Here is a 27,728-nt window from a genome sequence, read left to right as displayed (position 1 = left end):
GTCTTTATATACACCCATCACTGTCACAGCAGAATTCGTGCCGAAAATGTTGTCAATGTTTTATTGTGAGTCACAGATCCATTTTACGTAAGCTATGTGTTGTGTATGTATATTTATTAGTGCAGGCAGTTATTGTGAGATCGCAGAATCTCAGTCTGTCATTGCACCTCTGCCTCTGCACCCTGTCCGCAGCTCGCGCTCCGTGATCTGACAGCTCCGCCGCGCATGCGCAGGGCGTCTCCACTGGCTCGCTCGGTGCTGAAGTTGGGCGGATGGACGGAAAACACCGCTGATGGAGATAAAACGGCAGCATGCAATCTCAACGCGTGATACCCCCGATATCCGCATAAACACGTGTAAAGACACCCTTTTAGAAGACTGACATCTAGAACAAAAGGGGTAAGGCGACATACGCTCTTTAACGGTCTCAGAGGTTCCGCTAGCTCGCCAGCTAACGCGCTAGCCGTTGCCTCCTTGCGCTGAGAAAAATTAAAGAGCTGCTGCGAAAATAAAAATAAAGTGGCATTTATATTTCGGCTGTGTAAAACAGCGGTATTTTAGCGAACAATTTGCACGTTACTTTCAAATGCACAGGGCCGTCTTGTGATAGTAATCGTTAGGGCTTTACCTGTGATGACTTTAGTAAAGATGCTGGCTGTGTCGCAAAACCAAGCGAGCTGCCTATCTAGACAGCATATTTGGATGTTATTCGAGCGGTTGGAACGTGTCACCGGCTTTTATAACCCCTCGAAAGGGGTTATGTGCTTCGTGTTTGTGTTAAACGACCAATGGTGGTTTCAACGATGGCTAAAAATGTTGCCTAGATAGGCTCCCTCACTAGGATTTGACACAGAGCCGCTTTGATTTCCACAGACAAGCAACCGCAACGGGTAATAAAGGCAAATAACAGGAAGACTGCCGTCAATATCTATACATCACGAAGCAACGCACTACTTTGTTATGGTCAGTAAACTATGAAGTCCCAATCTTTTGCTGTTACCTTTGAGTCGACGACCATTTTATCGCGCGTGAGTTTTGAATGAGATAAAACGGGATGTCTGAGCTAACGTTAGTTTTTATTTCTCGAAGTAAGTTGCCTGCATTCAGTTATTGATGACAGCCTACATGAAATTAAGAGTTTCCTTCCGGAGGAGGGCTGATTGCTCGGCCATTCATCATCATTCAAGTTCTGAAGTTCCTCCCATTCACTTGTGCTTCTGGTTTTACAATGCAGCTGCTTGAGTAAAACAATCTGTTTCATGTGGGGAACAATTTAGGTGACAGATGAGATGACCTGTCAGCAATGAATCTTTATGTAAAAGTCAAGCTGTAGTGACCCGCTCCACACACATGAAATGTTAGACTAATACTTAAAATCAAGAGAAACTGAAAGTCAGTACATTTTTATACCCCACAAATATTTTCTTTTATTAAAATGCTTGTGTTTATTGTAAAGTAAACTGCTGTGATATATACTGTAATATGTCATGTTGTCTTTGTTACAGTCAAATTATACATTTTGCCTTGGCAGTAGTTATGTTTAGGATTTAGGTATGGTTCAGTTTTAATGCATGAAAAATGCATAATGTATCATTGTTACTATAGATTTTATACATTTAATTTGATTAGTATTTTAGCAATAATTTGAAAGTTTTGATTTTCACGGTTTTAAAGATAAAGTACCATTACCAGTTTTGTATAGTAATGGAGGATTTATATTCTAAATTAATTAAAAACATTTTTTTCCAGTATTTTAAGGTTACAATATCGATAAATAAAACATTCTTTGCTTTTCAGAATTTAACAATAAAATCTTCCGAAAATTTAACAAATTCAAATTGGCCAGCTTTCTGGTCAGCTTATCTAATTTAATATTGCATAATTTAAAAATTGCATCAATAAATTCATTATTTTATTTGGAAGTTCTTTTCATCTTTTTTTTAAATTGGTACAAACTTAGGATTGAATTACAGTGTAAAATAATTACATAAATAAATAATTAGGATTACGTTGCAAACAAAAAAGAAAAGGGCACACGTAAAAAAACATGGCCTGATCTTTAGTGTTCATATGCAGTATTTAGGTTGAATTAAATGACATTTTTTCACAACATGTTTGCTTATGTCAGAAAAAGTCTTTGTATTCTTAATATCGCTGTGGTTCCTATTTATTTAATCCTATCAAGTGTTATTATGCACCAAACACTAATTATTAATTATTATATTTTATAATAAATTATTCATTTGTAAAAAAAAAAATACAGAAGAAGAAAGACTGGACTTTGAGTGTAATAATCAGTTTCAGAAGTGATCTACCCCTTACTATCAGTTTATTCCTACATTTTAGTATTTCAAGCTACATATTAAAGCAGCTCTGATGTTTTCTTTCTTGGTTTGATCTATTTCTCAGATGTCTTATCCTGGATCATTTAGCCCTTGACTCAAGGAAAGGGTGTGCCTGCAGATACCAGGTGTTTGAAACCTACCTCCACCCTCTTCCTGCGTTCTCCATCAGGCATGATAAGAGAAGATACAAGAGGCCGCAATTTATTTTCCAGCACTCTGCCCGTCTCAACATTTGCCATTAGAATCATGATTTTCTTACCTGATCTTCGGATGAATCGCTGCTAATTTGCATGGTAAGTTAGGGGTTTGGTTCTTCACTCATAGAGTAATAGCAAATCCATTGATGATGTGTAAAACCTCAAGATTTGTTAGCCGAGTGGCGATGTGAAGGTGAGAACTGTGGGCGAAGTTGGCCCCTGTGTGATGGTCACATGTTATCATGAGTGCTGTGTGACATGTTTCTCAAGCCAGGCTTTGTGGGTAACAGCTCTAGGAGGCTTCTGTTGTGCAACGAGCCATGGCCTATGCCATGCATCACTTGCTGCCATGGAATGTGTATGGGGAAGTGCACAAGGGCGCACAAGACTTCCAGTGGGAGAATGGGGTTAGAGGCGGGACCAGTGCGCCATCTAAGCATGCTCACATGCGCAGGCATTTTCACACTTTGTAATGTAATTCACGAGTGCGCTGCACACCGACATATTTTAAACAGGGAAGAGAGCGCTCAAACGCTTATTGATATAAATATATACTGTTAACAAATGTCTGCTGGTGTTTAGAATTGTAAAAATATATACACAATATATTATTAACTAATGCTTGATTTTAGTTAATGTGACATTTTGCAAATATTTTGTACAAATACATTTTTCCAATAATACATTTTTATTAGCATTGGGATGAGTTGTGCAGGGCTGGGAACTGGGTGTTAATGGACGTAGCCCAAAAAAACTAAAAACTAATGTAAATCTTTACTGACTCATATCTCAAATTTAATTAATTCAACAAAACTTAAATCCTCTTTGTAAACATAACTCAATATAATAAGTAATACTTTTAATATAGTAGTAAAAAATACTTAAATGATACTTAATGCAACAATTATTTAATTTAATTAAGCCAACCACTTTGCACAATTTAATAAGTATACTTAAAGTTTTAACAGTGTTCCCTATTCTACTCTATAAACACATACTATAACACTAAAATTTTGTTGAAATTTTAGTTTCAGCTGTAGCATTTTTATTTTTATTTTTTAATTTTCAACATTCACTCAGCTTAATGCTTCCTAATGATGTAAGACTTTATTTTATTTGTGGAACACAAACGTAAATATTTTGTTGCTGACAACAACAACAGTGGGTGACTATTGATTTTCATTGTCTTGCCAAAACCATTGAAACATTTCTTGAAATTTCTTCTTTTATGATCCACAGAAAAAAGAAAATCACAGCACTTTGAAAAGACATGAGTGTAAGTAAATGATCACGGCAAAATGCACACTTAAAAACTTACTAAATACATTTTTTTTAAATAATATGTTTTTAAAATTAACAATTTAAAACACTAAACACTGTTAAGTTTGAGGATTGCAAGTGCATTTAAATACAGCAGTGAATTTTCAATTTTTGTGCGTACTTTATGTCTCTTACAGAAATTGTGATCATTGCCACTATGGTAATCATAGCAGCATTCTGGCATCTGATGCATTTTATATTCATTTATTTTGACCAAAGTAATGTTACAGGGACAAAAGCCACTTGTTATGGTTGGCATTTTAAACAATCAACCTCACCAGATAGTGGTCGTGTTTTGTTTATGTTTGTAAGGAATACCAGAGTGTGCTCTTGAACGGTTTCAATGCCTTTATTTTATAAGCAATGCTATTTATTGTCTTTGTGCTAAGGTAATAAAGTAGGCAGGCACAAGTCACAAAATATTTTCACAAGAGTCTGGGTTTAAGTTGAGCTTCCATTAATTGCTTTTAATTCTAGTGTAATCTGGCAACACTAATGAATCAGTTTTGTTCCCTATAATGTCTTGCACTGTGTATATACAGATGGATATGGAAGAAAGCTGGGCCAAAAGTATTTAAACAAAATGTGTAAAATTTAATTGTAGCTACATAAACATTTTGGCAATTTAGACAGTACTTAAATGTGTTTCTTTATTTACACAAACTGTTTGACTGTTTGAGATTGCAAATTTTATTATAATGCTGGATTCACACCAAACGTAGAGCACTGCGTCACTCACTCTAGATTACTCATGGGATGTTTTTCTCCTCATGCTAAAAATTGAGTTAAAAATTTTCTAAACTTTCATTAAAGGCTCAAGTGAGGCAGATTTCATGAGTTCTCTGCAAACATGTCACACATTCTACTTCATTCTTTAAGTTGCCTATATTCGCACATTTGCATTGACTTTGTGTGTAACTTATTGATGCAAATACTTTATTCGGGATTAATCGCGTCACAGCTCTTGTGCTAGACGTCGTTGCAATGGGTAGTAATTTGTTTGAGAGGTACGCGTCAGCGTCGGTATCAGCCACAGGAAGGGGTGTGTGACCGTGTGGACGCAGAAGTATAAATCAACCCGAACTCGTGCACCCCAAGCCCCTGGTCTAGTCTTCATGTCTATCTTAGCCCCCTAAAATGCATTTTTACTGAAAATACAATGACAATAAGCACTGTGATTAGTCGTGTAATGGATCACAAATCACTGCGTTCAGATGACATTTTTTTTGTCACGGATCATTCCATTTTTCTAATAAATCATGAAGGGGAGTAGATGAATGTAATTTGCTTTTCATTTATTACATAAATAAATAAATACATTTTTAAATATTCAGCTCTGTAAAAAAGTTAAATGTTACTAATACTGATAGTTTTTTTTCTCATTTTCAATAAATGATTCTGTTATTCTCTCATAAAACTTCATGTTTCATTGCTAGATGGATCATTTTTAAAGAATTGTTTAGTGACATATTTTGATGGCTGGTTGTCACCACCTATTGATTGAATAATGTAATTGCTGCCTACGACTTTCATTTTTGAGCGTTGTAAAATGCATATTCCATATTCCTAATATTTGTGTTTTCAGCAATTCGAAGGATTAATAATAAACATATGCAAATCACCATTGTTTATAATTTACTGTATGTTATGTGGGTGTCAAGATCCCAATCTTTAATTAGGTTATCATGCAGCTTTCACCAAATGCATTAATACAGGCTAAACAAGTAGTGACAGAAAACACCTTTAAGAACCTAAGAAACCCGCGACATTCCAAAAAACCTACCACAACCTCTTCCATCATCATTAAATTTTACAGAAAATCCTAAATGCTTTCATACTGTACATGTGATTTAAATCTCTCTGCTATCGTTACACTTTTTGGATTAAACTGCAGGTCACGTGTTTCGAACTGTGGGTTGTGATCCGTATAAATTTTGGATCTACCGTGATCCGTTATACCCCTAACTGTGATAATGGTACTACTGTAAATGCTGCTTTGTTTATTTTTTGTTTACTCTTTTTGTTAAACAAAAAAAAAAAAAAAAAGATTTCTGCCACCCGCGGGTGCAGAGAAGACAAATCTTGGCTGTTGTTCGTTTAGTGTTCATGTGCAGCTTTTTTTTTGGTCCAAACAGGACCAGACACAAGCCAATATGAGGATACAGTCTGTGGTAGTTGTTTGGCATTGGATTGGCGTGTCCCTGCCTATAAATGAATTCTTTGGGAGTTAATTCAGTTGCTTAATGCAAGTAGAGAACTGTGTGTGTAGGATTATGCATTATAAGGTAAACTGAATTAAGCCACAGATTAAAAAACATACCTAATCATTCAAGGGGATTTAACTTCAGTATTATGGACGGCCGGTTATCTCAAAATAGCCAAACATTGGCTGATAGATTTGTCTGGTTCTATTATTTTTTGCACCCACTGTTTTAAGCATAACATTTTACAAAATATATTCAACATTTCCAATGAAATCAGACCTAAAGTATAATAGTTAATTGTTTTTCCTCTTTACTATACACAACTTCCTCTTTTACATACCGTGCAGTTGTTGGTAAATGGACTAGATGTGAACAAAGGGACTCCTCTGTGTGTTTTGCATCATGATGCATGTTTTCCATTGCCTGGCACTGAATAACTGATTGTAGTTGTGTTTTTGCATATGTGGTTTATATGGCTCAATTAGGGTAAACTCTCAAAGAGTGTCCACATCACATCCCAGGCTCAATGAGCTTTCTCCAGTTTGAAGGGCTGTTTATTAAAAGTGTAAGGATGAATTTAGAGGTAAGGTTTCTGTTTCAAAGTCTTTGTTTTAATATACTTTAGATACACAGAGGTACAGATAAAACAGCATGTGTAATTAATAATTTATCAGGAGTTAATATTGATAGCATGTAATGAAGCTAGGAAAACAGTACACTGTTAGTACAGCAGTATCAGTACATCTAATCTTAATTAATTAAAAAGAAATATGAAGGGTTTGTGTTTTTATTTTGGGAAGGAAAATATGTGTTTAATATATTGATTACTGTTTTCTTACACAAAAGAGGACTTGACTTTCTCACAGCAATGCATTTCAATCAACGGTGATCTTTTTATATTATGCACCACATGTTGCGACAAAAAGTCAGCCAAGCAAATGCCCCATGGTTATGTGGTATGGGATATTTACCAATACCATACTGGGAAATGATCATTTGATACCATCCCAGACCTCCGGCTTGTCCGTTTAGTGTCCAGACTGTTTGTCCCCAAATATTTGGATCAGATGTCTAGGTGATGTGATATGGTGTTTGTGCTGCCAAACCCTGACAAAAGATCAGTTTCCGGAAAGCGTTGTGCTAAAATGTACAAATTGGTTGAGGTCATGGTGTGAGGAGTCATGTTTACCAGTGCTTCATGCAAACAACTTGTAAAGTCACTAGTTGAATAGAATAATAAAAAATGCCCTTTCATGTATGGTAAAGAAACAAAATAACTCAATTAGTGCAGGATTTAATAATTTAAAATATTTTAGGGTTTAATAATAAAGTGAAAGTGGGTTTAAAATTATTTACTCACAATTATGTGCTTAAATTATTATATATAGCTGACAAAAATGATCAAAAAATGATTTAATCAAGTGATTGTACTGTAAGTTAGGTTGATAATGTTTTTTGTCTAATATTTAGTATTTATAGGAGGTTTTATGCTGCTAAATGATGCCTGTGCAGTATTTCAATCCATTTATTAACTTTTTTTTGAAAAAAATTGTCGTATTTCTATTTATCTTTAATTTTAGTTAGTTTGGTTTAGTCAAATATAACATTCGTTTATTTCCTTTGGCTTAGCCCCTTATTTATCAGGGGTTGCCACAGTGGATTGGACCAACTATTGCTACATATGTTTTATGAAGCGGACGCCCTTCCAGCCACACCCCAGTACTGAGAAACACCCATACACTCTCATTCACATACACTATGTTCAATTTAGTTTACGCAATTCACCTATAGCACATGTCTTTGGACTGTGGGGGAAACCAGAGAATCCGGAGGAAAACCCACGCAAAGACGAGGAGAAAATGCAAACTCCACACAGAAATGCCAACTGGCCCAGCCGGGACTCGAACCAGCCACCTTCTTGCTGTGAGGCGACAGTGCTAGTCACTGAGCCACTGTGCTGCCCTCATATACAATTTCTCATCCATATTATAAATATGCTATAAAATTAAATAATGCAATACATCTAATATTGTAGGGTATTTATTTTAGTTTAAATAACAAATAAAATTATACATTGGATTTTTAATTTTTATTTATTAGTTATACAAGTAATCAGAATCATAAACGATAATTCATATCTTTGAAGGACACTGAGGAGAGGTGCATCTATAGCACCATGACCATATGGTCACTATTAATAAAACTGTCAAACAGAATAATCACCCATGTGTTTCAATGACATGTTAATGGTATGCTGATGGATCATGGTGAGAGCAGAGAGGAGCTCACAGCAACAACACTTGCTCATTTTCTCTCCCTAAAGAGGGCTTCTTGGAAACACATGCAGTTCAAATGTATGTGGTTAAATTCCGTGATCTGATCTTCTTGTTAACAAGCCCATGATATTGGAAGAATTGGTTGAAATCTTTTTTTTATTTTCATGCCTACTCTACTTTGATTGTATGCAGGTGAACACTGTCTTGCACCTACATTTATTTATCTATCCATATGCTGTATTGAGTTAAACCTTCAGGGGAATATGTTATGAAATTAAAACATTTAAGTTGTGTAGCTTTTAGGTTTGTTTTGGTTTATTTTATTTATTTTTTTGTGTGTTTCCCTCTTTAATATTATATCTAGCACAGGTTCATTGCTTCAAGCTGCATTTTTATGTAACATAAAATACTTTGCTCTGTGAACTTTTTGTTGCGCATTTCAGTTGACAAGTCCACTAGAGGGCAATGTCTACATATCTGCAAAACTTTTTTTTTTCACCCAAATTATTTCTTGAATCCAAGAGCTATGCATCCAAGTACAACATTGTAATAAAAAAAAACAAGTACTGAGCTACAGAGTAAATTGAAAAAGAAAGGCTGTTCATATCGAGTTTGATAGGTCCAGCAAACTTATCCTATTACAAATCATAGACATTGTTATGTTATTTTGTTGTATTCATTAGGTGTTTTGCAAAGAATAGCACAGAGTAATGAGGTTTGCCCTGCGCGCACGTGGTTTTTAAAGAAACATTTTTGGTGCGTTATTCTTGTCAATACTATTGTTCAAAAAGGTAATGATTCGCACTCATCAAGTAATTGCCTCGTTCTGTTTTTATTTTTACATTCTTCGGGTGATGTAAAAACACAATCGTTTCGAAACAATGCCTAAACATTTCACACTGAGGAAGGCATTGTGCCGAAACTTTTTTTTGTATCACCCGAAGAATGTAAAAATAAAAACAGTACGAAGCAATTACTTGATGAGTGCGAATCATTACCTTTTTGAGCAAAGAATAGCACAAAAATAATCTGTTATTTGTCAATAATATGTCCCTGTAAATATCATGTGTAAATAGGAACAAATATGGTTGGTGTCATACTCCCCCATAGCATTCATTTTACCTAGAGACCGCAGTCAAATTAATTCTGGAGTACATTTTTTGGGGTTTCACAAAAATGTAGGCTGAAACATGTTTTCAAATTTCTAATTACCCTGTGTAGGATATATTTGTTTGTGGAGGATTCTGTAAAAGCTTGTTTTGGCCACTGGGTAACAAAATAGGAAGGTAATTGCATATTTCTTATCTTACATTTTTAGTTTTTTCTTGTCAGATATAAACTCATGATTGCAAGATAATCTTGACAGTATCCATGAAACATTCTTTTTTTTTTAATAATAATTTTTTTTCCAGCTGTCCCATTTAATTGATTGGAAAGTAAAGTGTATAGCCAGAAAAGTGTGGGCAGTAGAGAGAGGCAAAGAATTGGCATAGGACCTCAAGGCAGGAATCGAACTTGAGTCGCCGTGAGCATCGGACTGCCATGCTAAAGCACTAAACGATTCTCAAAACAGCTTGAAAATGTCCAGATATAACATGTAAAAAAAGTTTTGACAGCATCCGTTAAAAATGTCAGACCTAGTATTTATTTCAGGGTTTCCGCTGGGTCTTAAAAAGTCTTAAATTCGCTGTTCTAGGTCTTAAATATTTTTGCACAGGTCTTAAATATTTTTTACGATGTCCATGTAACGCTTCATCTAATGCCCATTTAAATTCTTTTTTTGTTGTTGTTGCTTGGTTTTCGTGGTGTTGTAGTTCTTTATTTCACTAGTACAATTGTAATTTGCGGTATTACAACTACAAATAAGACCGACAAGCCAATACTAACAATAGCCAATCAGCTTTCTGTTATTGAACTCGGTGCGTGTGACGAATTTGACGCCATCGCTGTGTTTGTGGAGGTTCGCTTTGGGTTCATGCGACATGCGGCATTCGACTAGCGGAGCTCACGAAATGTGTTGAGACTCGAGTGAACAGTACGTGTGGTGCCACATTTGATTTGAGTTGAATATGAAACACTTTGAAGAGATTTTGTCTGAAACAGGTATGACTGTACACACATCTTCTTTATGATCCGCCCATGCGTGATCATAGGGAGAAGTAGAACCAGATGACCAATAATTTTTGGCTAGAAATTGCAACAGCAGTGGGAAAGGAGGAAAGTTTTTGTATAAGTTTGAAAAAAACCTGAGGGATAAGTTTGTTAAAACAAAAAAGAGAACATGCATAAGTGGAGACCCAGGTGGTTTTAATATTACAGAATATGTTTTTCCACCGTTCGTAGGTTTACACTGACGTATATATTAAAATTTTGAATTTAAAATAATTTACAAGTTGCAAACTAAAATTAAGGTAGAAATTATGTCTTTTATACAGTTAAAGTCAGAATTATTATTTTTTTTCTTCCTGAAGAAAATCTTATTTGTTTTATTTCGGCTAGAATAAAAGCAGTTATTTAATTTTTTAAAACAATTTTAAGGTCAAAATTATTAGCCCCTTTAAGCTATATTTTGTCGATAGTCTACAGAACAAACCATCGTTATACAATAACTTGCCTAATTACCCTAACCTGCCTAGTTAACCTAATCAACCAGTTAGGCCTTTAAATGTCACTTTAAACTGAATAGAAGTGTCTTGAAAAATATCTAGTAAAATATTATTTACTGTCATCATGGCAAAAATAAATTAAATCAATTATTAGAGATGAGTTATTAAAATAAACAAAAAAATAAACAGGGGGGCTAATAATTCTGACTTCAACTGTAACTGCAAAAGAATATATGAACCTATAGTTTAAAATATATTGATGCCCAATTTCTAGGCTTTATTGGTGATAACTAAACTAGCAAGACAGTAATGTGTGAATTGTTGAGTGGGCAAAATAAAAAAATAAAAAACGTCATTTTATTCCTGCCATAATAAAAAATATAATTGTAGAGCAAGTCAAGATCTGTTGCCATTAATATTTAACTGTCTGAGATATGAACAAAAGCAAGTGATGCATCATTTAGATTAAAAAAAATAGATTTAAAAAATCTTAAATGGTAATAAAAATTTTTTATATTAAGTAATAAAATAATTAAAAACAATTATGTTAAATGACATAAATGATATGACCTTGTTCCAGAAGCTTTCTACTTCTATGTTTATCTGTCTAATTTTACTGTATGTTTCTCTTGACCGCCCCCTGTCATTTAAAAGAATATCTCCATGGCGAATACATCAAATATAAAGGCCTTGTCTGTTTCGTGAGGTGCGAGATGTGGCGCGAGGCAAAAGTATAAATCAACCTTAAGATGTTTGTTTGTTTGTTTTTACTGTTGTTCAATTGTGCATCTAACCTGTCTTTAGTACTGTTCAATTTGAATACATTTATTTTACCACAAATTTTGTGATTTAGCATTTTCTCTTTGTAAACGTGTTTTTAATATTGTGATATAGGTCTTAAATTTAATTCTTAATGGTCTTAAAAAGTCTTAAATTTGACATTATGAAATCTGCAGAAACCCTGTTATTTAGTTGTTGAAACATAACAGGAAGTCTAAAGACGTCTAAAGTTAAGTGCTGTGAGGGCAAAACTAGGAAGTAACCTTTAATATAATTGTGAGACTTACATTTTAAAGGGAAAAATCAAAATTTGAATTAGAAAAAATGGAAAAAAGAAGCATATGTCTTGCAAATCTGAGTTTATATCTTGCAATTCTGACGTTTCTTTCCTCAGAATTCTGAGTTTACATACAATCATGAATTAATTTCTCACAAATGAGGTTAGCTCACGTTTCACTTTTACATGATAATTTTCTTACTATTTTCATAATAATTGACAGATTTAAACATTCAGTTCTAATAGGAAAGTCCAAATGGAGAGACATGGACTGAAATTCCATTAAACAAAGTCTGAATTGTGAGATAATTACCTACAGTGCATCCGGAAAGTATTCATAACACTTCACTTTTTCCACATTTTTATGTTACAGAATGGATTAGATTAATTTATTTCCTCAGTAATTCTACACACAATATCCCATAATGACAATGTAAAAAGAATATATTTTGAAATCATGGCAAATTTATTAAAAATAAAAAAAACTGAAAAATTACATGTACATAAGTATTCACAGCGTTTGCTGTGAAGCTCTAAATTGAGCTCTGGTACATTCTGTTTTCACTGATCATTCTTGAGATGTTTCAGCAGCTTAATTGAAGTTCACATGTGGTAAATTCACTTGATTGGACATGATTTGAAAAGGCATACACCTGATATAAGGTCCCAGGGTTGACAGTGCATGTCAAAGCACAAACCAAGCATGAAGACAAAGGAATTGTCTGTAGACCTCAGAGACAGGATTGTCTCAAGGCACAAGGCTTGGGAAGGTTAAAGAAAAATATCTGCTGCTCTGAAAGTTCCAATGAGCACTGTGGCCTCCATCATCTGTAACTGGAAAAATCTCCTGTCTAATCTCCAGCGTTCTTGTGTTGAGAGAGGATAACCTCAGAGAAGGACACCCATCTGTGCAGCAATCCACCACTCAGGCCTGTAATCCTTCCCGCCTGGAATTTGCCATTGAACTCTTTAGAGCGAATGCCAGGTGTTTTGTTTAGGGTTGGGTACCAAAACCTGGTGCCATTATAGCACCGGTACTTCTGTAACCGGTATGTACCGGATCAAATCAGCATATGAATTTCGGTGCCACTGGTGCTGCGACAAGGATGTAAGAAGCATCAAAGGCACATCGGCGTTGTGTTACACCTTCTCTAAACATTTAATTCTAAAAAATTTTAAGGAATACGGATAGGCGATGTCAGGCGATTGTTATTGTCGCTTGGGGAACGCACGCAGAGACCATTATTTATCAGAATTCTAGTGTACACAGTTTTACGTTAGGAAATGCAGTCTTGAATTTACAAACAGCCGGCAAGTACCAAGGAACAGATGATCAAATGTAGTTTTCAGTCACGCTCATGTAAGTTATATTTAACTCGTTTTGCCTTCATTAATTTTTGATTTCCGTCTTCAAAACATGATTTATTTACAACACATTTTTAAACATAATAGTTAAACTAACTGATTTCTAATATCTACTTTTTTATCTTCCCCATGGTGACAGTCAGTGCATGACATTTTACTAGTTATTTTGCAAGACAGGGGTTTTGTATTCAGACAAAGTCCCTTTAAGTATTTTATAGTCTTTTATTCAGCTTAAAGTGTATTTTAAAGACTTAATCAGATAACTATGAAAGTTGAAATAATTAGTCAAACTATTTTGTAACTGATTTGTTGTGGATATCAAACATACAGTAAATATTTTTTAAAGAGGCTAATAATACTGACCTTATTTCTATTTAAATTAAAAACTGATTTTATTCACGAAATAAACAATAATAAATACGTATAAGAAATACAATAAGAAACAATAAGAAATACTCCAGAATAATTCTTTTTTTAGGCAACACTGTGGAAAATTTCAGAAACATTATTTTAAATGAATTAGAGAGCAAATTAAATCGACTTTAACTGTAGGCCTATCTGTTAAAGTTTACAGGTGCAACAATGTGCCTTGATGTTAGAAGTTAGTGCTTGAATGTTAGAAATGTGTTATCCTACACCAGTACAAAGTTACTAGTCAAATAAATGAACAAGGAAGATTATTTAGAGTTCAAGTTATTTAATTATCTGGTTTATGAAGACTGGAGAGTGATGCATGAAAAAAAAATTACTTTGAATAGTTTTTTTATGCATGTTAAAATGAGCTCACAAAAGTACGTGGCCCCTGCCCCTGAAATTGATGTTTACTTTAAACTTAAATTATATTGCTTATTCAAATTATTTTTAAAAAGATTTTGTCAAATAGAAGATTTTAATAGAGTCATCTACCATAATTTTGTGGCAAAAAAGTACCGGTTCAGGCACCGTTTTGGCACCGGTATCGTTTTAAAAGTATCGATTTAGCACGGTATCGAAAAAACCCCAAACAATACCCAACCCTAGTTATGTTTGGAGACACCCTGCACCCCTCATCACCAGGCTAATACCATCTCTACAGTGTAGTGTGGTGGTGGCAGCATCATGGTGAGTTGGGATGTTTTTCAGCAGCAGGTACTTGAAGACTAGTCAGGATAGAGGGAAAGATGAATGCAGCAATGTACAGAGACATCCTGAATAAAAAACCTGCTTCAGAGTGCTCTTGACCTCAGACTGGGCAACGGTTCATCTTCCAGCAAGACAATGACCCAAAGCACATTGTCAAAATATCAATGGAGTGGCTTTGGTGAATGTCCTAGAGTGGCCCAGCAAGAGCCCAGACCTAAATCCTGTTGAACATCTCTGGAGAGATCTGAAAATGACTGTACACCGTCACTTCCCATCCAACCTGATAGAGCTTGAGAGGTACTGCAAAGAGGAATGGGCAAAAATTCCCAAAGACAGGTGTGCCAAGCTTGTGGCATCATATTCAAAAAGACTCAAGGGTGTAATCTCTGCCAAAGGTGCATCAACAAAGTATTGAGCAAAGGCTATGAATATATGTACATGGTTTATTTTAGTTTTTTTTTTATTTTTTATAAATTTGCAACAATTTCAAAAACTATTGTTATACATTGTCATTGTGGGGTATTGTGTGTAGAATTTTGAGGAAATAAATGATTTTTTTTTAAAAAGGCTGTAACATAAAAAATAAAGAAAAAAGTTAAGTGTTATGAATACTTTCCGGATGCACTATATATTACAGTTCCAAGGTGAAAAATTGTTTCATAATGTTGAAATAGTTCTATTTAGTTTAATTTTAACAAACGGGAAACCTATTACTTCCTAAAAAGAAAAGTGTTGCTGTATTTGCTCATGTGTGAGAACATGTGAGATCCCACATTACTACTGTCTGCGTGTGAGCATCTCCCTCTCACCCTCCCACAGCTCAAACTAATTTAGCACCTCGCCAGGGGAATCAATGCGTAGTCTGAAGAGGGGATTTCTTTACTTTCCGACTGTCTGTGTGTCTGTCTGCCTGCCTCTACAGTCCCACTCTCACATGCATTCCTGCAGATTCAGCTGAATAAGCATCCGACAGCACAATCGGATGCAGTCCAACATGCCATAAACTCAGAAAATCCTTACGATCGCGTCCATTGGAAAAGCTCCCATTAATCTCTCCTCTGCAATCTGCAATTAATTAATCATGCCGTGAATCTTACTTTAGATTTAGAAGCATCTGTAGTTAACCACACCATTCCCAGAGCCCCTACTGCTTTGTTTCTAATCAGATGTCTGTGTCTGTCTGCAGCCTCAGAGTGTGAGTGGAGTTGAAATGAGGAAAAGGCAGCAGGGACGCATTGAAGGACCCCCACAGGCGCCTGGTCACCCAAGGCCCAACACCTGCTGCCTGTGCTGGTGTGGATGCTGCAAATGCCTCTGGTATGTCCCGTCTCTTATTATGATTTGCTGTCAGTAAAATGATGTAACTATAAGGGCTGCATGATTTTGGAAAATTCTGACTGTTTTTCTGCAATATATATTGTGATATGAGTACAATAACAACAAATGACGCTCTGTTTGAAAATAATTAATTATTTTAATTGATTGGTATGATTTTGTAAAAGAGTGAATCGTGCATAAAATATTATAAACAAGTTGTAAGCATGAATACAGTGCACAGATATTGAATAGTCAAATGTAAAATAACATAGCATAATCCTTATTTTACAATAATTCAATACATTTTTATACAAAACAAGTCACAGTGGTTCAACTTTTTGTTCCTAAATGCTTTGAAACTAAATGTTCACACAGTCACAGGTCTTAAAAACACATGCAAAAACTTTCACTCCATAATGGTTAAACTCTGCAGTGACTCCATAATGTGTAGGTCAACTAATCCCATCTCACATCCTGCGATGTGACTATTGCAGATATGCACATTGTAATACCGATGCTGAAGCAATATATTGGGCAGTCCTAATTTCTATTGTAGCTAATTACGAAAAAATTTGTACACCAACACCTGCATCAGCTACTATAGCTGCGTCCCAAATCGCATACTTATGCACTATTCTACGCCATTTTGTAGTATAAATAGTGTAAGTAGTGCGTTCACACTGAAAACTCTAAAAAATAATAAGAGCACTTTAATTACCCGGATGATGCACTCATTCAGCCGCTAAAATGAAGTGTGTAATGATGGACACTTCACGCACTCAATGACCGCAAGTTTGCTTACGTAGCGGAAGGGGCGGAGCTATCGGACGCACATGTTGAATAACTTTATTTAAATTGGATGGTGAAAGCAAAATTCTTTTACGAGAGTGATTATAGCGCCTCCCGATAGTGATTGCGGCAACACTCACGGCAGGTATTATTTGATAATTCGGCCGTTTACTTCAATGATTTGGCAACCGTCAAACGTCATCAGGGAAACGGTTTGAATTTCCGCTTAGTAAAAAAAACATTAGTGTGCCATTTGGGACGACACTACATACATATACTACCCTGTTGAGTGTGTAAGTGCATAAGTACATAGTGCATGAGTGCATAGTGTATAGTGTGCCATTTGGGACGCAGCTTATGTCTAGGACTTTGTGGTCATTAAAATTTTAATGAAGTGTGAACTGGGTTCCATTATACTTTCTTTTTCACTTTCAACATCTGTCAGTGTGCAAGGTTGATGTGTGAGCATTACAAAAAACTGTATCTGCATAAAGCCCATCAAATCCAATAGGAATAAAGGGCTGTTTACACTAATGGCCTGTTTCCACTGAGTGGTACGGTGTGGTATGGTACGATATGCTTTTTTGTCCATTTTCGCCGTTAAAACAAATCGTATTATAACACATTTTGGGTACCTTTTGGGGACATACACCTGGGAAGTGGCATACTTTAAATTGCACAAACATTTAACATTGAATTAAGTGTTTCCTCTAGGATTTTTTCCAGCTGTGGCTGCAGGACTTTTACACAGGAAAAGTCTAGTGCAGGGGTGGCCAACCCTGTTCCTGGAGAGCCACCTTCCTGCAGATTTCTGTTGCAGCCTATATCAAACACACCTGCCTGTAATTATCACGTGGTGTTCAGGTCCTAATTAATTGGTTCAGGTGTGTTTGGGTAGCAACTGAAACCTGCAGGAAGTTGGCTTTCCAGGAACAGGATTGGTTTACCCCTGCACTAGACTTTTCTGACGGTATTTGAGCATCTATGAGTGTCAGAATGTTGTGGGACTGCTATGCAGGAGCTATTATTAGGGGTTATAGATAGCAAAATTTAGTGGTTTCTATTTTAGCATTTTTTTAAAAAAGCATCACGGTAAAACACAAACGCAGTTATGAATGTTATAAAACATGTTCTTGTTTGTGGTAAAAACTCGTAATAATGACAAAAAAATACTAATTTGTGCATCTCCTTCCGGGTGCAGCGATCCTGTCTTTTGTGGCTTGTGTATTCAGGGAAATTTTCATATCCCTTGGTATAAAGTATGGTCCTGAAAAATCTTCATTTTTAAGCGCTATCTACCCCTTCCCCTTAGCCCTATGCCTTCAAGCTAAAGAGGATTGGGACACCCCTACCCCTTCACGAGAACGTGCAAAACGAGGGGTAAGGGGAAGGGTTAAGGGGTAGAATTGGGATTGGGCCTTAATGCGTCCAGAAGTAAAGTGAAACTGCCACAAACTCCAGCAAGATAAAGTCATTGTATGCAGAACCATAGACCTTTGTCTATAAATAAAGTATACTTATGGAAACTGTGTTCATCTTAACTGAAAGCTACATCATGTTTGTTAGCCTTACGCATCACACACCTATTAGTCGGGCAGTCAGTCAGTAAGCATGTAATCTTAAAGGGTTAAACAAATAACGCACAGCACTACTACGATTACAGAAAAGTTCACGCTTTTTTGTGTGATTATAACCAGCTATTAAAAAACAACAACAACATATTGTTTTTAATGATAAGCTGTAATGTAGCTGTGGCGGGATTAATTTTGATGTGGCGCCCCGCCATGGAAGAATGAATGTAGCGGAAACCATGGAATTTCATTAATTCTATTAATTGAATTCTATTAATTAGTTTAAATTAATTATCTAAAATCTTAACTAAAAACTAAGATAAATTTAAGTGTGTAACATGACCAATCCCAGGAGACACAGGATGCTAAAATGATGTCAGATTGTACCCTAATGTCGTGGGGCGTTGAATTTGAGTGTGTTGAAGGGGGCGGGACATGTCTGATACTATAGAGCATTTGATTGGTTTCAAAATTTGAAAAGAAATTAGAAGGTGATGTCAAAAAAATAGTTGATCCATTTAAGCTGAAGCGACAAACTGCAAACTTTGGATGTTTATATATTCTTATAGAGAATTTTGTCACTGTTTTGGAGCACACTCGTTTCATATATATCTTTATGTATAACTTTAAATATGGATGGAAAATTGGATGAGCTCCAGATACATACTTTTGTTTTATGTTTATAATTATTTTATGGTTTTAATTGTCGCAAGTTTACTGGTTCCTGCCACTTTATTTTTTTAAATAGAGAGAGAGTTACAGCTATTTCTAGGATTTGAAGTTAACATTTGAAGTCAAGTTAGAATTTGAAGCATTTCTGTTGGAAACCCTAAACAGCTACGTAGAAACTCAACACCGTGGAATATAGAAACCAACTAGCCTTTCGGAAGTGCTATCATCAGCGCAAAACAAACAGAATGCAGAAGTATAAATGGGCTGCTATCTGCAAGGCATACAGCGTGTGTTATGACAATCACTAGATGCAGAAGTAAAATTCAACCTTAAAACTGCATTTATTTATTACTGAGTGTACTTTTAAGCATTTTTATACACACAAACACAAAGCATAAGAAATCAGTGCTGTGAAGAGAGTCATTAAACCAAAATAAAATGCCATTACATCAGTTCTAATAATATTGACCTCAAATTGGCTTTTAAAAAATTAAAAACTGCTTTTATTATTGCTGAAATAAAACAAATAAGACTTTCTCCAGAAAAAATAGTATCAGACATACTGTGAAAATTTCTTTGCTCTTAAACATCATTTTGGAAATATTAAAAAAAGAAAACAAATTCAAAGGGGGGGCTAATAATTTTGACTTCAACTGTGTGTGTGTGTGTGTGTGTGTGTGTGTGTGTGTGTGTGTATATATGTATATATATATATATATATATATATATATATATATATATATATATATATATATATATATATATATATATATATATATATGTATATATATATATATATAGTTTCAATCAGTCTGCTGTTATTTAAAAAAAAATCACAAGAAAAAGTCTACAAAAAAAAGAGTCTAATTAACTTGTAAAAATAGTTTGAAGCTGGGCCATTAAACAAAGAAAGATTGGAAAGGGCACAGCACAGCTTGCAGGGGAACTATAAATAACATGAATGAATACAAATATTGCATGAAATAAAGAAAACATTGAGGAGGCAGTACAAACCCTACTCTGTAACCTCGGGTTTCCACCGCCATCCCCCCACTACACACTGCCATTATCTGCTCAGTAAACGGCTATTTCTGGCCCACATCACATGCAAAACAGCTGTGTAGTACATGTTATATATTTAGAGTCTTGTCAGCTTGTCGAAGCCCATGGCTAATAAACCCAATTATACTTGCTCTACAGAGACTTAGGTTGAGAAAACGCCATGCATGTTTACCTGTAATTTGTAGATTAGTGTTAATAAACTTTATAGAGCAGGAGTTTCAGTAAATTGTGGTTAGACTTGTAGTATAATGGCTTTTTTACACCAAGAATGATAACTATATTCATGTTCACACTAGCAGATGATTTATTGTACTATTAAAGGGATAGTTCAGAAAAAAAAAACATTTTGCAATCATTTACTCACTCTTGACTTCTTCCAAACCAGTTTAAGATTTTTTTGTTCTTTTGAACATACTGTAGTGTAAAAGAAGATATTTTGAAAAATGTTGGAAACCTGTAACCATTCATAGAATTAGTTTTTCCCACTAAGGGCCCTATCATACACCCGGCGCAGTGTGGCGCAAGGCGTGGCGCAGTAGTCTTTTGGTAGTTTCAGCTTGGCGCAAGAGTCGTTTTGAGGCGTTGCGCTATGCACTTTAAATAGCAAATGCATTAGCGCTCATTTTTGCGTCCATAGGTGTTCTGGTTTAAAAAGGAAGGCGTTCTGAGGCGGACCGCTGGCGCGTTGCTATTTTGAGAATCTATAATAGATTTTTCATTAGACCAAAACTAACCCGGTCTAAACTCCGGCGCAAAGTTGCGCCTCGCTTACGCACTGCTTAATACGCACAAGAGAGCAATAGGCAAATATCTTTACATATGAAAAAATGTAAATATTAAGGATATATATATAGTATATAATAAGAATAGATATAGAATATAAATTTAAAGGATTAAAATATTACGAAACATATTATTTTCTAGCCTACATAAATATGAAAAACGACTGCTTTTATGTCTTCTTCATCTCGGGAGGCTTTTTCAGTTCATTCATAACAATTTGCTTTTGTATAATGTTATTATTATTAGCAGTATTATTTAATATATCCATATTTATATTTGTTTTATTAAAAACAAGCTTAGATTTGCCCACCTGTCAGGTTTTAGACCATATGGGGCACAGCATGTAATTTAGAATATAACTCAGGTTTTTGAGCACATTTTGCTATTATTATTCATTTATTCGTTTGCTGGACAATTAGAACTGAATTTAGAAATAGTTTTGAAACGAATATTTGCGCTTAACAAACAAAAGTATTTATTTATAGACTAATTGATGTCTGTGCGTAAAGGTTTCCCAATCCAAGAACGAAAGTGTTCCATATCTCTCATTCTCACGCAGTAGATGCTCTGTTTAACAGTTTTCTGTTAAAAAACTGTTAACTGTGAACTGTTTGCTTGTGAAATGCTCATTTTTTCCACTTAGACTTACTTTGCGTCCTGTAAATGGGGAATGCGCTCTTGGCGCGAGGCAGCTGGGTCTTAAAGGTAATGGGAGATAAGATTCTAATTGGTTTATTCTCAAAACACACCTATAACTCATTAAGAAAATAAACTCAACCCTTTTAGAACATGCGCCGCGGCGCAAGGCAGATTTCCTGTCCTTAATTTAGCAAAAACGCGTCCTGACACGCCCTGAAAGCATTTGCGCTCTGCGCATGGACCGTAAAAATAGAGCCCTATGAATGTCAGTGTTTACAGATAACCAAGAGAAATAAATATTTTCACACACAAAATAAAAATACATCTTTTGATACATATTGAAAACATGTACAGTAGTTTTGTATATTTAATTTTTTTTAAATAATATGAATAATTAGTAATTTATCATTTCAGCCAGATGTCAAGACAGTATTTCTTAGTTTTATTTAGTGTACCTTAAAACTGAAATAAAAACTGAAGCAAAAGTATATATAGACAAAAAAAAAACGTAAACTTTTAACACAAAAAAAAAAACAAAATATATAAAATGGGTAAAAATAATAATACTTTCATTTTGAAAACAAAATATTTCAAAATGAAAATATTTAAATGCGTGTGGATCACTAGGCTTCTTCTTAAAACAAGTTATATAAAAGATCACCGCAGGAGCTCTGTGTGAACTACACTGCTAAAACTATTATTACAAACTACAAATACAAATCTTAATAGAAACTACAAAACTAAAAACCACAGACAATTTTTTATACTAAAATAATATAAGTATACATTTAAACTAAAGTTCTGTCAGGTTCTCGTATCTGATTGTCTGATAGCCGTGTGATATTCTGCAATATCAGAACTCATACAGCCTCTTAGTCTTCACACTTCTGTATTACTTCGCCCACATAGAGTGACAGCAGATCAATAAACTCTCTACACTTTGACAAATATTGCTGCTGTTGGACAACATAATGTACTTATTAGGCTTTTTTAAGTGAGAATGTTGTATATCGGCACTGGTGGGAGGCGTGCGTTGGCACGAGGCCGCAGGCAGAGTGCCTTAGTGCCCCCACCAGTGCCGATATACAGCCATATCGCACTGCTATGAGTGTAATATTGTGTTTATACAACAGTTTGACGGCATAATTGTTTATATAAAAACAAAATCAAACATGGAGAGTCTCAAAAACCTTTTTGTATGAGGAACTACTTTCTTCCACCTTGGATTCAAATCATAAGCTGACAGTTAAACAGCTGAGTAAGCATCTTTTAAACTTTAGATCTGTAGTGTCTGCTTTTTGCTGGCTGTATGTGGGCGGAGTAATACACAATGGGTAAAGAGGCTGTACGGGTGCTCATATTACTTAAATATTTCACGGCTACCAGTCAATCAGATTCAAGAACCAGACAGAACTGTTGTATAAATATATATACATCACTGTGATCGCTATTACCACATTAGAATTGAATATTTCTAAAAATTCCAGCAAATGTATTCAAATTTTATGGCATTATCAAATTCTGAAAAATTACGATATATTTTAGGTAAAAATTCCACAATGATCCCTAACAGCCACAAAATATGTGTCAGCCTGCCACAAAGTCAGACTGTCAGCCATTGCACAACCTTAAAGCTACAATATTTCTTATGTTTATATTTCTTAATATTATTACCATTAGGTTAATCTACTGACAATGCACAAATTAAACAAAACAGATAAAGCAGTTCATTTTCATAATGTGCAACAAAGTGAAAAAAATGACACAAATTAGGTTGCAAACAATTAGATAATCAGTCATGCGCCATCTACCAACAAAACAGGTGCAAAAGGGGTAAGAACATGCTTTTTGGGGTGTTTTATAATACGATTACACGAATACTAGTAATCTAAAAGCTGCAAACCACATTTACGTGATTCATTTAAATAAACTCCTCCCATAAATGAAGCATCTAAAAGGGAAACTCCAACAAATGCACTTTTTCATTTGGTAATGTTTGACTGCATGTCTTTAGTAAATAAATGTATATTTCAAAACCTAAACAAGAGGACATCTGTTCCTTTATGTTTGTTTTGTACTTAAAGATTTTATTCTAAAATGAAACAGTGTTGTGTTTTTTTTCATCGTATGACCTTTTAAACACTGCAATAGCAGCTGGCAAGCTCAAAAAACCTTGTGCTATGATCAACACAACATGTTTGAAATGCCACAGAGACGTTGCTGTGTCTAACACTTTTCTTCTCACCCTAGGAATGAAGACAGAAGGGAACGTTCAGAGAGGCAAACGTGTACAAAGATGGATAGCATAGAAGCAACAGAGGAACTGTGAGTTGTCGCAAACATCTATTACTGTTCAGGGACAAGATGCTTGGTGCTTTTTTTATAGTGCTTTTTATCAAACCTTTTAAACATACTGTTGATTTTCATTCAACTGGAATTACAGTGTCATTAACTGACTTTAAATACTGAAAACTGTCTACAAATTAGGATTTGGCTTTAATCAGAATCATGCCAAATGAAAATTTGAAGAGATGTTTCACCCTAAAATAAAAACATAACTCATCATTTACTCACTTTTCACTTGTTCAAAACTAATTTGAGATTCTTTCTTTTAATGAACACAAAAGAAGATATTTTGAAGAATGAAACCAGTAACCATTGACATCCAGAGTAGGAAAACAAGTCTTGTGAAAGTCAATCATTACCGGTTCCCAACATTTTTCAAAATATCTTCTTTTGTGTTCAACCGAATAAAGAATGCAGAAGGGCGAGTAAATGATGATAGAATTGTAATTTTTGGCTGAACTTTCCCTTTAAGCTTATAAAAACACTAAATTTATTTAAATTAAATTTATTTTAATTTATTTAAATCAAATTTAATGAGAACAGTGTTATTTTTTATTCAAACATTATTATACACTTGAGGAAGATTTGGCGTTTATATTGTTTTACATGTGCTTTTTTGAGAAAAACAACCAAATCGACATGATCTGTTGAAAGTTTACTTCTTATTCTGTTAGCAATAAGACAATTTTTTTTTAAGAAAATGTTGAATGAAAGTATTTAATTGTTTTTTACAGTGTATCTGACAATTCCAAAATAAGCCATATATGTGTTTTTTTATGAAAAGCATATAGCTTAAAAATATGGCTTCATTTGCATGCAGAATAATAGTTATATGTATATTTAAAAAAAAATCTGACCTAAACAGTTGAAGTCAGAATTTTTAGCCCCCTTTTGAATTTTGTTCTTTTTCAAATATTTCACAAATGATGTTTAACAAAGCAAGGTAATTTTCACAGTATGTCTGATAATATTTTTTCTTCTTTCGGCTAGAATAAAAGCAGTTTGTAATTTAAAAAAAAAACATTATTAAAACAATATTACAAGACTTTTGAACATTTATGACTTACAAAAATGAATAAATAATTATATTGTAATTATAGTTTTTTGCCTGATGAAGGGTTAAAGGGTTTTCTCACTGTTATGGTATTTTATCAAGAAATGTCTAGCTTAAGACTTACTTAATTCTCTCTGCCTTGATAAAATTTGAAATGTATGCCTTTCAGATTGTTTTTGCTGTTACAAGAGTGGTTTTGTTGTATAGTCAAATCTGCTCTTGCATAATCTCTAAAGTGATAACAAAACAGGTGATTTTGCTTGCAATTTAAGATTATAAGGCTAAATGGCATGAAATACCATCGGTCTAGAGACATTTCCCAGCATTTCTCTATTGCAGTCGGGAGATCACAATAAATAACCCTTAAAAATCCAAAGTAAAGCAAACACTACCAGAAACACTACCAAAACTACCAGACTATGGTATAAATACAGCACTACAACATACAAAAGAGAAAGATTGACTTAGAAAGCCGATTGCCCGTTTTGAAAATGATTTGATCAGCAGTAGTTGGAGTTTTTCTCCTCTAAGGGCTTATTATGCAGTCTCTGAAACCATCTTGTGGCAGAACGTCAACCATCTTTGCTCTGCTCAATGATAGGCCAATGGCCGCTGACGCTCTGTCTCTCAGAAATTATAAATATTTAAAATAGGCACTATCCTTATAAATAAACTGCATAGTTGCAGTCTAAACAACTAGATTCTCGCCTAAAAAACTATAAAGTACATTTTGTTGTCCAACAGCTGAAATATTTGTCAAACTGTAGTGAGTTTATTGATCTCCTGTCACTCTATGTGGGCAGAGTAATACAGAAGTGTGAAGAGGCTGCATGACTGGTTATTGCAGAATATCGCACGGCTATCAGCCAATAAGATTTGAGAACCAGACAGAAATGTTTCCTACATTTTCAAGATTTCTTTTGTTTACAGTCAAGCAACAAACTTCTTAAAGGTTGTAAAACACTTGAGAAAATATATTTGGGTGAATTTTGCCTTTATTCATTTTGATCAAAGTAAGAGGCAGCCAGTAAAATACAATAAACCTGTCTATACGACAACATGCACCACTAATTGCAGGTAAATCATATCTGTGAAATTCAAATAGTTTTTATTTATTTAATAATAATTACAGATTGATTATTTGACATTCATACTACTTACTTTTTTGGGGTAAATTGAGTATACTACTTTTACTTTCCTATGGCTCAGTCTTTATTAGGGCAATGAATGGCAAATACAATTACGTGTAAATGTAAATGTAAATTAAATGCCATCTAATTGCCCTTTATTTTCTTTCCACTCTGAATACTGTTGTTTTATATGGGTAGTTCCTGCTTTTTTCATTGTGTCCCATCTGAAGGCATCCCACACTGGATGAGGTGATTGCCTGGTCCCGGAGCTTTGAGATGATGATGCGTTCTCCAGAGGGCCGGGATGTTTTCCGGGAGTTCCTGAGGTCTGAGTACAGCGAAGAAAACCTGCTGTTCTGGATTGCCTGTGAGGATATGAAGAAAGAAACCAATCCATCAGTTGTCGAAGAAAAAGCCAGGATCATTTATGAAGACTATGTCTCCATTCTTTCACCAAAAGAGGTTAGATTGTGGGGTGGACACAAGTAAATAATGCTGACTGTGGCCACAATACATTTCTAAATGAAATATGAGATCTTCATAAATTCAGATATTCACTTCAGATGCTAAAATTATTATTTTTCTTTTTTTGTCAACACTGTAAAAGTGATTAGTTGACTTTACTTTAAAAAGTGAGTAAACCTGTTGTCTTAAATGTATTAACAAAAAATTATTTGTATGCATAATTATAAAATTTAAGTTTAGTGAGCTTAACATTTCCACGTTACACAAAATATGGCTCCCCTGGCATGCAGAATAATGGTTATATGTATATTTAAAAAAATTCTGAGCTGTATTTATATACAGTTGAAGTCCAAATTATTAGTTCCCCTTTGATTTTTTTTTCTTTTTCAAATATTTGACAAATGATGTTTAACAGACCAAGGAAATCTTTACAGTATGTCTGATAATATTTTTTCTTCTGGAGAAAGTCTTATTTGTTTTATTTGGGCTAGAATAAAAGCAGTTTTTAATTCAATTCAATTCAATTCAGCTTTATTTGTATAGCGCTTTTACAATGTAGATTATGTCAAAGCAGCTTCACATAAATGGTCATAGTAACTGGAACAGTGTAGTTCAGTTTTTAGTGTTTAAGTTCAGTTCAGTTCAGTTTAGCTCAGTTCAGTTTTTAATTAAACATTTTTTTTTTTAAATACATTTTAAGGTCAAAGTTATTAGCCCCTTAAAGCTATATTTTTTCAATGGTCTACAGAACAAACCATCGTTATACAATAACTTAAGTTAAGCCTTTAAATGTAACTTTAAGCTGTATAGAAGTGTCTTGAAATATCTAGTAAATAGGGGAAAAAAATAAACAGGGGGGCTTATAATTCAGGGGGGCAAATAATTTTTCAACTTCAACTGTATACTGTATGTGTGTGTGCGTATGCGTGTGTGAGAGAAAATGTGCTATTCTAAATTTCTTACAATAACTTGCTGTCAAATAGGTAGTGAAAAGATGAAAAATGAATTACAGGTGCTGTATGTACGTTTTTGTCTCTAAAGCATAAACTACCATAATATGTTTGCAAATATTTAAGAAACATGCTAAGTGAACATTCTTGTTTATCTGAAAAACAATGCTAAAGTTAGATATTCTGCTTTGAAAATGTGTGTTACGTGCCGGAACATCTGTCTTTGTTTTTGTGATTTAACTCGCCTAATGCCAGATTAGCCAGCTATATTTCAGCACCTGGGGTTGCCTTGGTGGAAAACAGTTTATTTCATTAATTCAGTCAAGAACGCTCTCCAAGTGTGTGTCCGCGAATGAAATGCGACCTCCGGTGGATGGTAAAAGACCCCGAAATAGGATGCAGATTCAGAGTTCCACACGAGGTTATTGATTAGCAAATAATCTAAATATTGTAATATA

At 34.6% G+C, this 27,728-nt stretch overlaps 1 protein-coding gene across 2 annotated transcripts in view; it reads left to right on the top strand.

The window, feature by feature from the left end:
* The first annotated feature begins 242 nt into the window (after window positions 1-242).
* The window catches only part of rgs17 (regulator of G protein signaling 17), a 36,749-nt gene continuing 9,263 nt past the window's right edge, over window positions 243-27,728 (top strand). Inside the window, exons 1-6 of one of the 2 annotated variants that reach the window (XM_005156815.6) lie at window positions 243-399; window positions 2,410-2,638; window positions 3,782-3,818; window positions 15,679-15,809; window positions 23,576-23,650; window positions 26,086-26,317. In XM_005156815.6, coding sequence (XP_005156872.1) covers window positions 3,813-3,818; window positions 15,679-15,809; window positions 23,576-23,650; window positions 26,086-26,317 — 444 coding nt within the window. In that variant the 5' untranslated portion in view covers window positions 243-399; window positions 2,410-2,638; window positions 3,782-3,812. The remainder of the gene's footprint in view (window positions 400-2,409; window positions 2,639-3,781; window positions 3,819-15,678; window positions 15,810-23,575; window positions 23,651-26,085; window positions 26,318-27,728) is intronic. The other variant, NM_001002523.3, reaches the window with a different exon arrangement.

This window comes from Danio rerio, chromosome 13 (assembly GCF_049306965.1).
Source record: "Danio rerio strain Tuebingen ecotype United States chromosome 13, GRCz12tu, whole genome shotgun sequence".
Taxonomy (NCBI): Eukaryota; Metazoa; Chordata; class Actinopteri; order Cypriniformes; family Danionidae; genus Danio; species Danio rerio.
The sequence above is the reverse complement of the archived record's forward strand: the minus strand, read 5'-3'. Positions and strand labels throughout refer to the sequence as shown.